Source organism: Calypte anna, chromosome 3 (genome assembly GCF_003957555.1).
Source record: "Calypte anna isolate BGI_N300 chromosome 3, bCalAnn1_v1.p, whole genome shotgun sequence".
Classification (NCBI taxonomy): domain Eukaryota; kingdom Metazoa; phylum Chordata; class Aves; order Apodiformes; family Trochilidae; genus Calypte; species Calypte anna.
The window spans coordinates 108,069-125,318 of NC_044246.1; the positions used below are offsets into that span (position 1 = coordinate 108,069).

At 44.5% G+C, this 17,250-nt stretch overlaps 1 protein-coding gene across 4 annotated transcripts in view; it reads right to left on the minus strand.

Moving 5' to 3' along the window:
• Positions 1-12,755, minus strand: part of RIN2 (Ras and Rab interactor 2) — a 66,377-nt gene extending 53,622 nt beyond the window's left edge. For 2 of the 4 annotated variants that reach the window (XM_030446717.1, XM_030446714.1), the window contains exon 1: positions 12,525-12,755. In XM_030446717.1, the coding sequence (XP_030302577.1) occupies positions 12,525-12,530 (6 nt within the window). In that variant the 5' untranslated portion in view covers positions 12,531-12,755. Of the gene's footprint in view, positions 1-12,162; positions 12,444-12,524 lie in introns of those variants that run through there. The other 2 variants (XM_030446713.1, XM_030446715.1) reach the window with 2 other exon arrangements.
• Between the last annotated feature and the right edge of the window lie 4,495 nt (positions 12,756-17,250).

The following is a 17,250-nucleotide window of genomic DNA, read 5'->3' on the forward strand; positions in this document are numbered from 1 at the left end:
GCTTTTACCATAAAGAGAAAGGCTTAAAGCCTCTCCCAGGCTGTCTTCATCCAGACAAGTAAGAAAGAAGGTCCTACCCCATGCTACATTTTGCAATGAGCAGTTTTACCTTTTCTGTCCAACCTATTTTAGATTCCCCAGTGGTACAGGGAATATCATGATCACCAGACAGCCATATCAAGACACACTTGTGTACTAATAAAACTTTCTCTTTCCTTGCTATCTTTAAAAATATAAGCAGGGGAACTCCTGAAGAAGGAAGTGTGGGTGTTTAATTCTCCACTGTTAGTTTGCTTGTGTAAAGAATGTTTTTTCTCTCTTCTATCCTGGGACAAAATGTTTCAAAATAAGAGTTTTAGAAGAAAATAAGCCTCATTTGGTGAAATGGTGAAACTGGGTAAAAGTACTGACTACACCAGTACAACACACTGGTGACTCCACAAACTTACTGTACAAGGGGTTACACTACATACAGAGGTCAGATAAAGAGTCTGTGTCACTGTCTTATTTCTAATCTGAATCAAATATGATCAAACCCAGAAAGTAGGGCAGCAGTCAGGTCACAAGGTATTTTCTAGGTTTAATTCTTGCTGACAGAGTGGTAGCAATAAAAAGTGGCAATCACTGTGTATGGGAGCTGGGACTAAGCATACGAGGATATAGGTTTAGTTTTCATTTAATTTTTCATTCATAAATTAAATTAACAACTAACAAATTCCATCATTCTCTGTCATTAGAAAGTGAAGAGAAAGCTGCCAATGAGTGAAAACAATCCCAGTGGTTACATACTATCTTTTCAAGTCTTAAAACAGAATTCTTCTACTGCTTCTACATCTAGTGAGTTATTTTTATGAATTGTCTTTGTATAAATTCAGCAACATGAAAAAAAAACCCAACTTCAAAGTCTACCAACAGATCCTAAAATAACCACCAGCAAGTTCATTTCTATCTATTCTTCTGTGCCTCAGCTATGATACATGCCCTGCACAAACACAAACCCACCTCTCTGGGGAGTCACAAATATCTTCAATAACTTGAGCTGCTGTGACTGAATTTGGGAAACTCAATCCACCCCTGAAACTCATTATTTCTTTCTCATTCTGCCTTACTTCCAAAATCATAGCAAGAAAAAAAAAAATCAACCCAACAAGCAAATAAACATTTTTTCTCTATAGTCAGTGGACCATGACCTCATATGGGCAGGATCAACATCCTGTGCCTCCTCTTACCTGCAAAGTCCTACCCTCAGCCGTGCTTGAGAAGGTGAACATGAACAATGGCCAGCAAGGAGCTAGTATCACCTTCCTCCTGAAGGCATTGCTTCCCCCATGGCCTGCACACAGTGCAACAGGAACTGCACAGAAAGGCCTAGCTGAGGCCAACATCCCCCTGCCCTCCAAGTCATGAGCTGCCATTTGATGCTGAGTATCCCCTGACAACCAGGGAAATTTGGAGGGACTGCTGGTCCACAGCCCTTCCCAGAGGGGCTGTTCCAGACACCTTCCTAACACCCCTGCAGGCTTCAAGCGGGAGCAAAGCTCTTCACTTGCCTTTGCTGCTCAAAGTCTAACAGAAGCAGCTGTGGTCACCTGCCAGCCTGACCGAATCCAGATCACATTTTCCATGTTTATTTTTAGCTTGAAGAGAGCTTGGGTTTTTTTGTTTGGTTGGTTGGTTTGGTTTTGTATTTGGTGTGGGTTTTTTCCCTTCTTCCTCCAGATATATTCTGCCAAGCTAAACTGTAGTGTTCCTCTTGTCCGGGGAATCTACTGTTCAGCAACATGGTGGAGAGACACAGATATACTGTGACCCAGCTTTAGAAACACTTCATTTCTCCTTCCATGCCTTGCCCATCCTGCCAGTGACTGTAGGTCTAAGCTTTCTACCACTGCTTCTTTATACAGGAAACACCCCACTCTACTAGCTACTGCAGAAATAGCCACTTGTTTGAAGCCTGCACAAGCTTCTGCTCATTAATCTCTGGAACAGAACCGCATTCCAGGGCCACAAGCACCTTCAAACAGCTGCCATGCTTTTTAGCAGCTTGCCACAAAGTATTTCTCTCCAGTCTCCTCAAACTGTAAATTCACACAGAAATATACCTATCTCTGCACTCACACATTTCACACCCACATACAAAGTACACTGACACCATTTGTCATTCTCAGGGCTGGAACAGTAACGGTTTTATTTCCCATTTCATGACAGCAAAGACTGGAACTAAAGAGACTGGCCCTAGAAAATTGTAAATTAAATGTCTTGGATTGTTGGAAGGTGGTTTAAGTGCAGCCTTGGGAGGTCCAGCATTTCATTAGCATTTCATATTAGGGGTTGAGTCCATCATCAGCAAATTCGCAGATGACACTAAGCTGGGGGGGAGTGTCGATCAACTGGAAGGCAGGAGGGCTCTGCAGAGGGACCTGGACAGACTGGAGAGTTGGGATGATTCCAATGGGATGAGGTTTAACACGGCCAAGTGCCGGGTCCTGCACTTTGGCCACAACAACCCCATGCAGCGCTACAGGCTGGGGACAGAGTGGCTAAAGAGCAGCCAGGCAGAAAGGGACCTGGGAGTCTGGATTGACAGGAAGCTGAACATGAGCCAGCAGTGTGCCCAGGTGGCCAAGAAAGCCAATGGCATCCTGGCCTGTATCCGGAACAGCGGATACAAGCAGGTCCAAGGAAGTGATTCTGCCCCTGTGCTCAGCCCTGGTGAGGCCACACCTCGAGTACTGTGTCCAGTTCTGGGCCCCCCAGTTCAGGAAGGATATCGAGGTCGTGGAGCAGGTCCAAAGGAGGGCAACCAGGCTGGTGAAGGGACTCGAGCACAGACCCTATGAGGAGAGGCTGAGAGAGCTGGGGCTGTTCAGCCTAAAGAAGAGGCGGCTCAGGGGAGACCTCATCGCTCTCTCCAACTCCCTGAAAGGAGGGTGTAGCCAGGTGGGGGTTGGGCTCTTTTGCCAAACGACTTTCAACAAGACAAGAGGGCATGGTCTTAAGTTGTGCCAGGGGAAGTTTAGGTTAGATATTAGAAAGAATTTCTTTATGGAGAGAGTGATCCGGCATTGGAATGGGCTGCCCAGGGAAGTAGTGGATTCTCCGTCCCTGGAGATACTTAAAAAGAGACTGGATGTGGCACTCAGTGCCATAGTCTAGCAACCGCAACGGTGATTCAAGGGTTGGACTCGATGATCTCTGAGGTCCCTTCCAACCCAGCCAATTCTATGATAGAATCATAGAATGTTTAGGTTGGAAGAGACCTCCAAGATCATCCAGTCCAACCTTTTACCAACACCATAATTTTACCAAACCATGTCCTGAAAGACCAGGTCCAAATGCCTTTTAAATGCCTCCAGAGATGGTAACTCCACCACTGTCTTGGGCCATTCCAAAGCCTGACAACCCTCTCAGTGAAAAAACCATTTCCTAACATCCAGCCTAGCCCTCCCCTGGCACATCTTAAACCCATTTCCTCTGGTCTTGTCACAGTTCACTCAGAAGAGGCTGCTTCCCTACTCAGCTCCTCACAGGACTTGCACTCCAGGCCCTTCATGAGCTTTGTTGCCCTTCTCTGGACACACTCCAGCACTTCTATGTCCCTCTTATAGTGAAGTGCCCAGAATTAAACACAGGACTCGCAGATGCAGCCTCACAATTCAGAATGAGCCTACACATTCACTACACAGACCTAAGAACTCAACACACTAGAAATTATAGTCATACCAGGTTGGGAAGGACCTAAGGGATCATCTAGTCCAACCTTCCCTGACAAAAGCATAATCTAGACAACATGGCCCAGCACCCTAGTCCAGCCAAATATTTAAATTGTCCAGTGTTGGGGAATCCACTACTTCCCTAGGGAGATTATTCCAATTGCCGATAGTTGTCATTGTGAAAAATTTTCCTCTTGTGTCCAGTTGGAATCTCTCCAAGAAAAACTTGCACCTGTTACCTCTTATCTTCTCTATGAAAATCCTTGTGAAAAGGGAGTCTCCGCCTTCTTTAAATACCGGAACATAGTGATAAGGTCTCCACTAAATCTTCTATCATGGCTGAACACAGTTCTTTCACAGCCTTTCCTCATTCAGCAGGCTTCCCTGTCCTTTGATCATCTTCACACCTGGACCCTTCTTTCTCTCTGGACCCTTCTCCAGCCTGTCTGCATCTTTTCAGCAAGGAAGAAAGCTGAGCACAGCAGAGTAACAGTGACCCCAGTACAGGTACTGTCCAGAACAAGATATAAAAGAGGAAGGTCTAAGGCCTTGCTGGAATTAACAATTGCTTGAAAGGCAGGAAAAAAATGCTAGCCTAGAAATGGGTTTCAGTAGCCAAGTATACAATCATACTGCCTTCAATTAAAAGCTGGCGAGCTTGAGCCAAAAAAGCTTTCAACTGACAATCAGCTTTCTATGCTAGTTACTGGACAGTGGATGAGTAAAAGCAAGGTGTTCCATAAAATGCTGGAAAGAGTCACCCTACAGGCAATATATGCAAGTAACTTTGCTAAAACTCTGCATGAACTATGTTTCTTTGGAGACTGTACATTCAGACTAAGTAGGGCTATACAGATGATTGTACACGCAACCTTGAAGTTGCTAAATGTTATGTTTTGTGGATTTTGGTTTTTTTCAGGATCTTTACCATAGTTTCAAGAGTTAAAAGGAATCTGTTGGCCTGTGCATTAGAACTCATTTAACAAAGTGATTCAACTAGGGAGAGCACAAACAGAAAAACTGACAAACCATATTATATATATAAAGTATAAACACCTTGCTGAACAGAAAGTTTACCGAGCATGAACTGAACCTGTGATCTACCTCTCAAATTCATTGCCATTTTAATGCACCAGATTCCAGTACAATGCTCCAAATGAAGATTTCTGCGGGTAAAATAAAGGCTGCCTTCCTGTTTTGTTGGGCTCAAAGGGCACACTCGGCCTCCACATAAAGGAAACACTTGTAGCCAGTGTTACAAGCTCATCCCTGCCTGGAAAGAAAGCATCCTCCCAGACAGAACTGTGCAGGAAGCAGGATGCTCACCCACACATGGGAACTGGAAAAATCCAACAAAATAAAAACCCAGGGAGTCTTCCCATCAGAAACAATACATTGCTTCCTAAGAGAAGCCTAACTTCACTGACAAACGTGCACATTTGTTTGTGAAGGAAAAAGTGATGTGAAATAAAATGGTGATATTAAGACTTTTCTTCAGTTCACTACTTCCAAGTCAGCACCTCTGTGCAGCAGCCCTCAGTTAAATGTACTGCTCAGCTTAATCCCAAGGTCCAAGACTTTTCCCTAGGTTTACATCCCATACTCCACTGCTGTGACCAGTCTTCCAGGAACATTATTATTACGTGGTCAACAGTAGAACTGAAAAAGTTTTAGCCATTATTAGAACATTAGTAACTACTAAAGACAATCATCCTGTAGATGTCTTAAAACATGTAGAACAACTATAAAAGCTAAGCAAAACACCTTATAACAGCAACACATCAGTGAAATAAACACAATATTATGTATTCCTTGACCTGAGACAAACCTTAAAGGTTTATTTTAGATAAAGCTGTCAGGCTGAGACAGTAAAAAAAGTAAAAAAAATTTACTCCACAGCTGGTTGTAGAGTAAATACCATAGTTCTTAAGTCTAGACTAAAGCATGGCAAATAGAAGACTATGAGCAGAGAAGGGAAATGACCAGTATACATGCCAAAATGGTGTGAACATGCCAGTATACTATCTTTGGCAAAAAATAACACACACAAGATAGAGCTAAAACACTTATCGGGCTTCCAGAGTTGTTAACCATATGGCAAATACACTGACAGCTAGCTTATGCCTTGTTGGTCATAAAATACCAAGGGATGAAACAATGTTTTTCACATAGACATAAACCAATTCATCTGCACTGTAACAAATTAAACATTTATCTTGGTTCTAGAACAAAAAAAAATGCAACAGAGGAACATACTGCAAAACATATCCTGAGAATATCTTTGTAGGGAATGTCTAGCAAAATGGATGAGGTGAACATTTCTAAGTGCAACAAATAGGAACTAAGAATTATTACAAAAACACTAAACAGAAAATCAAGGGAAAGCTAGCTGCTCACTTGATGGTGAATCTTCAGTTTTTGTTGGATCACACAAACCAGAGATTTCAAGTAATGTAGTTTAAAAAGCAGCACATACTACATAAAATGAAGATTGCTGAGTCTTTCTGGTTAAGTCCTCATGACAAGTTGGTAAGTCTCAAATGTTGCTGCTGTTCAATAACTTTTGTTCATCCATTTTATTGTATTAAAAGCTCCTGAATTTGATCATACTTTAGGTAGGGCCAGTCTTTAACTGCTAGCAGTAAAAGTTGCAGGACTGAAAATTCACATTTTCTATGCATAACTTTGAGAACTGAACTTGTCAACTTCCCAAACCATCACTATTTTAAACAGTTGCCAGTGGAGAGATGCTAGTAAAGCCCATGTACAGAGTTGGGATTATACTGTGGCACACAGGCAGGCATAATTTAAAAATCTAGAGCACCTTGAAGGTTCCTTGACAGGCAAACCAAACAGGTGTGGCCTTTAGCAAACACACTACAGAAACTCTGGCCTTCTTCTCCCAAGCTATTCCAAGTGTTCAAATTACAATTTTTCATCTTGAATTAGAATTGAGATTAAATAATTTAAATCCCCTGATGTAGCTCAAATAGCTTCTTACGACAACTTACTGAGTGCTGGCATCTCACAGTTGCCATTTTCCTAAGAAATTATAGTCTCAGCAAGTTAAGCATCATAAAGCTTGTCAAGGCCTCAGTTGGCAAAAGGATGTGTGTTTATTTTTGTAAAGATTATGGGTTTTGTTAAAAAAAAATAAATTAAACTGAGTACCTCTTTTTTATCCTCTGCAAAAAGTGGTGAGCAGTTTCCCAAACAACCAGATCCAAAACTACCAGCAGGCATATGTGGACCTCCGTCTGGGTCTTACTTAATTCCTAAGGTCAAGTTACCACAAGGTTCACTTACAGAATCAGCACAAAGCTTCATTAAAAGGCAGCACCTTGCAGCATCAGCCCAGGGACACAGGTCCAGCCGGAAAACAACAGCTGGCAATTCTGTCCATTGCTTCATGCAGGAGAAATCACCACATGCCAGCGTATTTGGCTTTTGCCTTAAACACTCAACCAGGCATCTGCCAGAAGATAAAAGAAGGCACTCTTCTATGGTTAAAAACATTTCTCCATGCCCTGACTCGATGTGCTGCTCTGACCATTTATTCAGACCTGCCTCCTGTCATTCTCACATGCTCCACAGCTCTGAGTCCAGACCTGAACCCATAAACTCAGTGAAGAATGCATCCAGTTAGTCAAGAAGATCTGTCCACTGCTTTCCACACATTCATTCTCAAATGTATTTAAATATGTATTTTGTCATATGCTCAAAAAGCATCACCCATTAAGAGAAGCTATTAAGCAAATAATTAAGACGATGACAAGGCTACAGATTCGCAGGGAAGTTGAGAAAGGGAATGTCAGCGTATGCAATGCACAGGATGAGCGAAAGGAAAACAAGTAAGACTGGGTTATTTTCATGTTGGAAGTATGCTTCAACAAAGTCAGGGTCAAAGAGCACTGCATTTAATTACTGGAAAGCACAGATTTTTGCTCATACAAGTATAAAATAGAAGCCAAAGATATAATTTTGGATTAATAAAAAAGAGAATCTTTTTTAAAAATCAAAAAAGTTTTGTCCTTTTTTTCTTTTGTTTTCCCTTTTCCCCTTTTACAAGCCACTTGTGAGGCCACATTTAGACCACTGTGTTTGTGTTTAGCCCTGGGCATGTGGCCAGATGACATTCACATTCTCGAGCTGGTAGAGTGAGGAGCAAGAATAGCTTTTTTTTTTTTTTTGAGGAAAGTCCTCAGAAAAAAAAGTTGTTTCTGCCTTTAAGCCTGTATACATGAGACTTGGGGAAACATCTGTTAGCATGCCTCAGCAGAGGGAATCTGCAGAACTCCATTGTTTGTAATGGAGCACAAGTAATTTGCAGCTAGGAATTTGTTGCTTAGTTTTTGAATGTCATACAAAATGATTCAGTGCTTTCAGGCTTTTCAGAACTCAGGAAAGCAACAGTAGTTTACATGCAAAGCAGGACTTTTGCTCTTCAGAAAAAAAAAAAAAAAAATCACAGGTAAAACATCTTCCAAGAACTGTCATTTGTAAGACTATCTTGGAAACCCTGTTCTAAGACATGGAGGAAAAAACACAGCTACTTTGTTTTATCCTACCCTCTTTTGTTACACATCATCTCCACAGAGCAGAATCCTTCATATTTCAGCATCGTTAACACTTTTTGCACACTGTCTAGCACAAGTGGGTTCACCAATCCCAAATAACATATGATAACTACATATCACAAAATACTATTATTCCTGCTAGAGGACTGGTAAGACTCCAATGACTACCTTTTGCAACTTCTACTCTATCATAACAAAATCTTCATACTCCTCTTCCACAATCACACTGATGACAGAATCCCTACCAGCTTCAAAGAGAAAAGCATAGCACAAACACTCAGTAATGTTTGACTGAAATGTTTAGAAGAGGACTTCTGGAAAAAAAAAAAACAAAGAAACCCCCCAAAAAAGAAACAGATTGAACCTACAAAGAGAATGTGACTGCAATTTCACATTTTCCTGCGTGTAATTTCTCCCTGATGATCTCAAGGTAGAAAAACAAAAGCACCAAAAATCCCTACCTGCCTTATCGAACAGCTTCCTTTCAAAGAATTGCAGCAGAGAGATGATTGTTTTCAAAAAAATGCAAATCTAACTTGGACTGAATAGCAGACAAAAAAAACCCCAAACAACTCCTCAAGTTCTAATTCTCTTCTGATATCCAACAAAAGGATATACTAGCAGTCTTGCAACTAGAAGAAAATTAATTGTAGTGACTTTTCTTAGAGAACACATCTAAATCGTTCTGCAAGCTTTCAATAAATGGTATGTAAAGAAAGAAAGAAAAAAAAGGGACAGAAATATAGCTTTAGCCATCTTGCAAAATTGTCCATTTTCTTTAAATGGGCTAAGGATGGGTCTTAGATACACTCATAAAAGCTACACTAATCAGATGAAGCTCTTGAGGCCAATTCAACATTCACAACTAATAGCATAAATTCAGAAGCAACTCCCATGAAGTTAACAGAGCAAGTATAAAACCCACTTCTAAGAGAGAACTAGGCCCCTCTTTCTCCAGCTGAATGACCCTCACAAACAGCAGACTTCCCAAGCACCAAGAGGTTCTGGGAATGCTACAACACATTATTCTGCTTTCTCTTTTGCCTGAAAACTTCAGGGCTGAAAAAAAGAAACAAAACAGTTTAATGCTTCTGTGCTTAAACATGGGCTGCTGCCCAGACAAGGCTTCCACACTGCATGAACCTTTATCTCAGACTTGCCAACCACACAGGAGGTGTGGTTTCAGGGCAGGAGGTCCTGCGTGGAGAAGCCATGGGCTGACTCACCATGGTACCTGGTAAGTGCTTCATTATTGATGCAGTGCTGCCCAACAAGAAGGCACAAAAAAGACTGTATGCACCTGTTTGTCTTGGTCCATCTAGAAGAGGCCCTGTAAGTCAAATTAAAACACACTGGGTTACAGAATAGAATGTTTCTTCCCTGCCACTGTAACACTGTTACACTTCCATTCCCTCTCGGAGTACACACCACCAATGGAATAATGAGTTACTGGAACAAAATAAATGGCTTAACTGGCAACACTTGACTCTGCTTAGTGTTCTCCCAAGCAGCTCTAAAGTGAGGAATTTTAGAGTTTTATTTGTAAGATACATCTTGATAAACCTCCAATTACAGACTGGAGGTACATAAATCTCTTGCTTTTGAGATTGGTATGATATATTCAGTATTCAGTCGCAGGCAAATCCTGCACAGACACTGAGCCTGCAATATACATTACCTCAAAATCAGTTTTCTGCATTCCTTGAAGTCACATCTGTCAGGCAAGACTATGACTTTGCTGCTGAGCCCCTTTCAGATGATGATCCATAAAGATCCTCAGTGGTCTCCCAGGGCTAACAAGCTGTGACTGGGGTTTGGTAATGTGCATTAAGAAAAGGATAGAGAACAGCTACTTCACATAGTATTCTATCAATTCACCCCTGCTGATGGGAGATGAATTACATTACTTATAACTAGGATGTGACAGCTAGATTGTTCTAGTTGATAAGAGCAGCTCTTAAGCTCTTAACTGCTATATTGACAGCACTGTTCTGCCCTTTTTTTTTTTTTCCAAGCAGTAGCTGCTTTGTGAAAAACTCAGTCACGATATTATTCTTTCAGTGCCTTAGAAACTCCTTTGTCCCATCTATCTTTTGAAACAATCAAAACACACCGCTGAGCCTTAAGTACAAGAGCAAATCAACTACAGACATACTTAAGAGCACCAGTAGCCCACTTTAACTTTCCTAATCCTGTTAGCCACACACCAAAACCCTGACACAGCTGTTCACACACTGTAAGCTTAAGGAAGCTTAGAAGGGAAACACCGGAGCAGCTTTTCACACAGAGACCATGACCACACCTTCCAGTGAGGCCTCAGAGCCAGAGCAAAGGACTCGGAGTTGTCTGGGATTGCAAAGGGTGACAGAACAGTCCACCCAAATTAGCCACAAGAATATTAGCAACCACCTCCCCCCCCCCCCCCCCCCCAAGCACACCTCCTCCATCCCTGCCAGCACAACAGGCAACACAGCCTGATACCACCCATGTAACCCAGCCCTGAAACAAGGGAATTTGAACTTCTGATAGAAAAAGAAAAACAAACAAAAAACCCCAAACAACAGCAAAACAGTTTATCCACCTGTGCTCTTAATAGCAAAGATTCTGCATTCACGAGTTTGTTCTTTGTTCAGCACAAAAGTTACCCAAGCCACCAGAAACTTTGCAAACCACCTTAAATCCTGAAGCTCAATAGGTCCAATTTTTCAGCACAGCCTTAGCCTGAAAGAAAAACTACATTACAGCTACTGTACAACCAAGTCCTGACAGACTGACCTACCAGGGATACCTTACCCTGGAGTGCCATTTCCAACAGTACTGTTGGATCCCAAACCATGTAATGGGTAAAACCAAACAAAAAATTCAAGTGTTTACACATTTACCATTTATAAACTGACTGGAATCTACAGAAATCCCTTGAAGGAGAAAAAAAAAAAGCCAGCCTCTAAATCCCTTTCAAAGGTGCATTCCCAGCAAAAGCTGCTCTGCCATAATTTTCCAAAGAATCAATGTTGTTGATATTCTTGATAATTATTACTTAAATTTGTTCTTAATTAACACAAAGAATGAGGCAGTGAATTGAATACAAATCCTCTCAATGTAATTAAATGTATCCTAGGATTACACAAGGTAAAATACAGGGAACTGTCCCACATAACCATCTTCAGACTAGCAGCACAATTTCCTTCCATAGTTGTGTGACTCACAGACAACTCTACTTAACATAGTGTTCCCACTCACCGAATTAAGTGTTCAGACCCCAAGTAAAGTATTAACAATTGATTATTTCTAGAACTAAACAGATCCAAAACAAAATAAACAACATAGATTTGACCTGAGGAAAGCAAGAGGTTGGCTCCACAGCTATACTGGCACATATTATCCCAGCAAAAACCAAAATTACTGACATAGAGCAGACACCATAGAACTGCAGCCGGGTACCAGAACTCCGGTACCCCTGCCGCAGCCCACAGTCAGCAGCTGGGCAGACACACAACCAGCACCCACACCTCCCCAGGTCCTCAGCTGCTCCCTATGAGCATCTCCTGATGCAGAACGGGCACTCTTGCAAGCACTGCCCTGGGTGTCTGCAGAGGAATACCAGGTGGAAACCAGTTTTTGCTCTATCTTCATCAACACAGCTGCGTTGGCAAAGGCACTTAACACGTTCCTTAGTGAAAACGGTTTAAGAGTTTCATTAGCAAACTAAACACCCGAGAGCTGAACAGCTTGGAAGCGTAAGACAAAGGAATCAAGCTATCAGAGAAGCACACCTTCTGCTTCTCAACATCTATCAAATCAGACCTGTATGATCTAAAGAAAAAAACAACTTTACCATAAAGTTTATACGGAAATATTCAGAAAGTTTTTACCTCCGTCTGCCAATCCCCAGGAACTCCTGTTCTCATCAGGAAAAGTATGCAGATTCCCAGACCGAGGAGCCACCCCACACCGAACGGCTCGTTCCGAACCGGCACGGCCCAGTTACACCGGAGGGCCGGGTACCGGGAGGGAATCACGTTACAACGAGGGTCCCCGACCGGGCAGCGGCCCCGAGCCCGGTGCTGAGGCCTGGCGGCTGCGGAGCGACAACCCGCAGGGCGCGGGCCCGGCTGTACCTCACCCGGGAACTGCCGAGGGCGCCACGGCCGACCCGGCAGCCCTGGGCCACGGCCAGAGGAGACAGTCCAGCAGGGGCGAAGAAGAGAGCACCGGCCGGCAGCCGGCTCCTCACCTGCATCCAGGAGGGGCAGAAGACAGTGCTTCCCGGCGCCAGCAGCCGCCGGGGCTCGACTGCCCCAGGCCCACTCCGCGGCCCTCCTGCTCCTGTGGCACGTTTTCGCGGCGGTGATTTCAAAGTACCGCTGCAGCCCCGTCACCCCAGGCTCCTCTGCTCGGCTCCAGGCCCGGCCGCGCTGCTCTCCCCGCGCCACAGTCCGCCCCGTTCCTCCTGCCGCCTGCCAGCCACGGGCAGCGCTGGCGGGAGCCGCCCCCGGCCAGGCTGAGGCGCGGGGCGGGGCCGCGGCTTTGTGCCCGCTGGTCCGCTGGGAGGGGGCGCCCCTCCCTTCACCCGCAGCCGGCTTCCCCCGCCGTGCCAGGCGCCTGCGCCATGTTCCGGTTGCCAGACCTCGCCTGCAGCGGCCTTCCCCGGCTTCCGTCGGGAGATCTTTGATGGGCTGGGCGGTGGGGCCGGGAGGCGGTGGGGCGGGGAGGCAGTGGGGCGGGGAGGCAGTGGGGAGGGGAAGGGAGAGGGAGAGGGAGAAGGAGAGGGAGGGGAGCGGAGGGCAAAGGGAGGGGAGGGGAAAGGGAGAGGGGGGGCAAAGTGAGGGGAGAGGAGGGAAAAGGGAGGGGAGCGGGGCGGAGGCGAGGCGAGGCGTTGGGGCCGCGGGGGGAAGAGCCGGCAACGGTGGGAGGGACACCCCGAGGGAGAGGGATCTGTCGGCGCTGTCGGGGGCCGGGCACGGCCACGTCTCCTCTGACCGGCCAGGGACCCAGCGGGACCTGCACTGCGCCGTCCCGATGTTACACATTGCGGGGGGGGGGGGGTTTGGAGACCGAGCAGTGCCTGGCCCAGTCAAGCCTGTCACCTTCTTGTGAGAACGGGGTGCCCCTCATACACCACCCCACTTTGGCAGCTGCAGGATCGGTACAGTTGCCTGCTTCCACTGACTTGGGCTAACGACCTGGAGACAATAAATTGCAGCATCGGTGGCATCTGGACACGCACATTGCACAGTTCGTTCTGAGATCCTAACACTCCATGTTTTGTAAGTTTATTCAGAGTATCTGTGCACGTTACTTCAATAACACAAGTGGGAGTGAGATTTTCCTTCCAGTTTGGCAGCTGCTTTCTCCGTACACAGTGTGCCCATTAAAATGCCAGTAACCACACTGGAGACATTAGCTGACATGGCGACTCACCATTAGGAACATACTCAATGACAGCAGTGGGAAAATGTACTGAAAGGAGGTACAGCAATTCCAAAATTCACATCTTTAATATGAAAGGTGGATGCCTACCTAGCTCTGAGGAAGTAGGACAAAGCAATGCTGTATTATTTATGAGGTGTTGATATTAATTAGTCCACAGTTTCAGTGAAAGTGGCCATTATTCTTCAGGCATAAGAGACCTAGTTGGCTCATGGATGTAACCACTTAATGAATCTGACCAGCTTCTGTTGCTGCGGCTTTCATGTAAGCTATAGCTGTCCTTCGACAGCGGTGTGAAATTTTTCTCATGAACTGATGGCAAGTGAAGGAATCCAGCTTGCTGGATAGCCAAGGCAGTGATGAGCTCCAAGCTCTCTCAAGGGCCACTGAAACCTTTCTGCTCCACCTGCCATGCATACCACACAGAACCTTAATACTAAGCAGCATTTTTCACTAGGCATACTGTGATTGGCTTTTTAGCCCTGCTATCTCTGGAAGCTGGTGTTTATTCATGTAGCCTAGTAGATGGTACTGAAGTGCAGTCTTGCAGTGTTCAGCTTGACATAGCTGTTAGAGCCCCTTACAGAGAGGGGGGAGGCACCATTGCCCCCCAAAAGCATTTGGGAGCAGTTTAGCAAGGTGCCTGCCAGCCACAAAGGTAAACAAGAGGAAACAAGAGGCAGTAAATGAGAGAGGCAAGTTAGGACATAGCCAGTCCTGCCAAACTGGAGCAGAACTGAGCTCCAAGGGCTGGAAGAAATTTACTGGAAAAGACTGACACATAAAGCCTTCCAAGTGACCTGAGATACCAGGTGAAGTTTCATGGCTTGTGTTTCTTATTTATCCCTGATCGAGATCCCCCTCAATCCAGCTGTAAACATAGGCTTGGCATGGTTTTCTATATATATAGTATGCCTGCAGAAAAGCAGATTTTTCCAAGCCCTGGGTGGCTGGGCTATCTTTGTCATCACATAGGTGTGGGGCAGAGAGCAATGTGTCCGCAGAAGGCTTTAAGCATTGGTGGGATGTCCTGGACGACTTGACTAGTCCAGACAAGAAATGGCACTTAATCTCCCCAAGCTATTGCACTGCTGGAGCGACACACCCCAGTGAGGGGAGGGAGACTTCCCCATGCATTTGGCTTTGAATGGGTCTGGGCAATACTTAAACTCTAAAAATCAAAACACCTGTTTCTAATTTCCATTGCAAATACAGAGGTAAACAGAGTCCCTGCGATCCTCCCTATCTTGAGTGGATGCCGAGGGGATAGCAAACAGACTTGCTTATGTGTTGGCACATCCTGGAAACTGCAGCAAGGAGCAGCAGTTTATTATTCTACTATTACATTTTTATATTAATTCTTATACTATTAATTCCTTCACTAGACTCTCTCCTGATAGCAAAGATTTCTGCATCAAGAGACTTTCCTCTTCCACTAGAAGCCTGCCACATTACCAGCACTCTGCAGGAGGGAGGAGACTAACTGCAGGACTATTTTCAAAGAAAAGGCAGATGAGTCCCTGGGATCTCTCCCCTCTGTGGTGAGGATGCTGCTGCTGCACCACAGGCAGACCTGTGCAGCCTCCCAGCCAGGGAGGTGCCCCCACCCCAGCCTTCCAGAGCCTGCTCCTGTTCACTGATGATTTCAGAGTGATCTTTTCTCATTTTAAAACATGATGTTTCAGTTTATAGCATGAGACAGCAATTACCTGGGTACATTCAAAATCTTATCCCTTGGCAGTATTGTGCATAGCACACTTTGGGCTTTAAGTCAGATTTCTTGTTCTGATTTGCAGAACAGCACTAGCACTTAACTGTGTTTTTATAACAAGAATCAAACTGCATGAAAAAGCATAGCAAATACTGCTTACAAGCAAAACAGAGCAAAATAGACCTAGTTTTTTTTTAGTTTTCCTAAGGACTTTTTCATACACTGAGCAGAGGGAACATACACACATGGAAAGAAAAAACAACACCAAAAAATCCCACAAACCAACAAGTAAATAAACCCCATAGAACTGAGCCAACTAGTTTTTCTGCAGGCTGTAGCAAGTGTAGTACTGGGATCCTGAGCTCTTCTGGGTTCAGGCATGACCTATCATGGTGAGGCAGAATTTCTTCTTGTTCCACCTCTTCTTTTTCCAGATCCAGAGGATATTCCATCTTCATCAAAATTTCAGGATTCACTAGCGCTGAGGTAGACAGCTATCCTTATACTGTAAGCATTTAAGGTTGATAGCAAAGGACAGGAATCAAGTTGTTTATAACTATTAGTAACTACAGCTACGGGAAGAAAATTCTCTTTATTATTTTATGGTGCTGTGCTCGTAAGTTCAATTCTCTGAGTCTTGTCCTGTGCCAAGCGATCTGGCCAGTAGCTTTTCAACATTCCCCCACATCAACTTGGATTTCCATGGTGGGATTCTGATGAAAGCCCCGACAGCAGCTCCTTTCATGTGTTCCTGACAGCCAGGAAAGGAACAATTGAAAAATGCTGCAAAACTGCATTTCCGGTTCAGTAGAACTTATTTTTTACCTCATTCTCTTTGGGGTTTTTTTTGTTTGGTTGGTTCATTTTTTTCTAATCCTGTAAAGGGATGTGGGAACACTTTGCCATCCCAGCTCTCAAAAAGCTTGTGGATCAGAGCCCAAGTTTCTCAGAAAGCTTTTGCAGAGTGCAGAGCAAGAGCAACCCTGAGGTACCACGCATGTCCTGACCACTGTGAAGGAAGATGTGAGGGCCATGGCACCTGATCCCAACTTCTCACCAGCGGCCTTGTTAGACTGGGGAGCAAGAAGGGAAGGCACAACAATGAGCCCCAGCTGCCAACGAGAGCTCATTATAGTTGCATATGTGCCAAAAGCTAATCCTTTCTCTAGAGCCTGAGCCAAAGTGGCATGAGAGTAGTGATGAGATCTCTGTCCAGGGAGAGATGACTGCCAGACACTAGCTCTGACTAATCCTGAAGAACGTGGAAAGAATCAAAGATATATTGTGATCACGCTGCTGAATGCATCTCTTTTCTCATGTGACATTGTTTGAGGAGAAGGGAAGGGGTGGTAAAACCAGTTATTTCGGTAATTGCTTCCTCACTTGACCTGTATCCAGAATCACAGCTGAAGCACAGTGACTTGAGCTGACTCAAGTGTGGACATCAGTTTTAAAGAGCTTGGAAGTACCAGCTCCTGAGTAAACCAGCCTCTGCTTTCATGATGGTGGCTGTGGTTCAGCAAATCAGAACATGCTCTCATCAGCTTCCAAAAAACACAAGCTGGCATTTCCAGTCCTTTTCTCGCCAACTGTCTTAACTTGCAGGATAGTAATGATTGAGTCATCCTTTCAACTTTACAACACTACCGAAGAAGAAAAAAGAAGGAAAAAGAGTGTTTGTAGTCTGGCCATAAAATTGTTTGCTAAAGTCAACTATGCTTGAAATCTCCAGTCACAAGTGATATGCAGCACCATACCCATCTACTGGAAAACAGATCCCCACTGTTTTCAACTGTGATCAACTAATTGTCACTTTAGC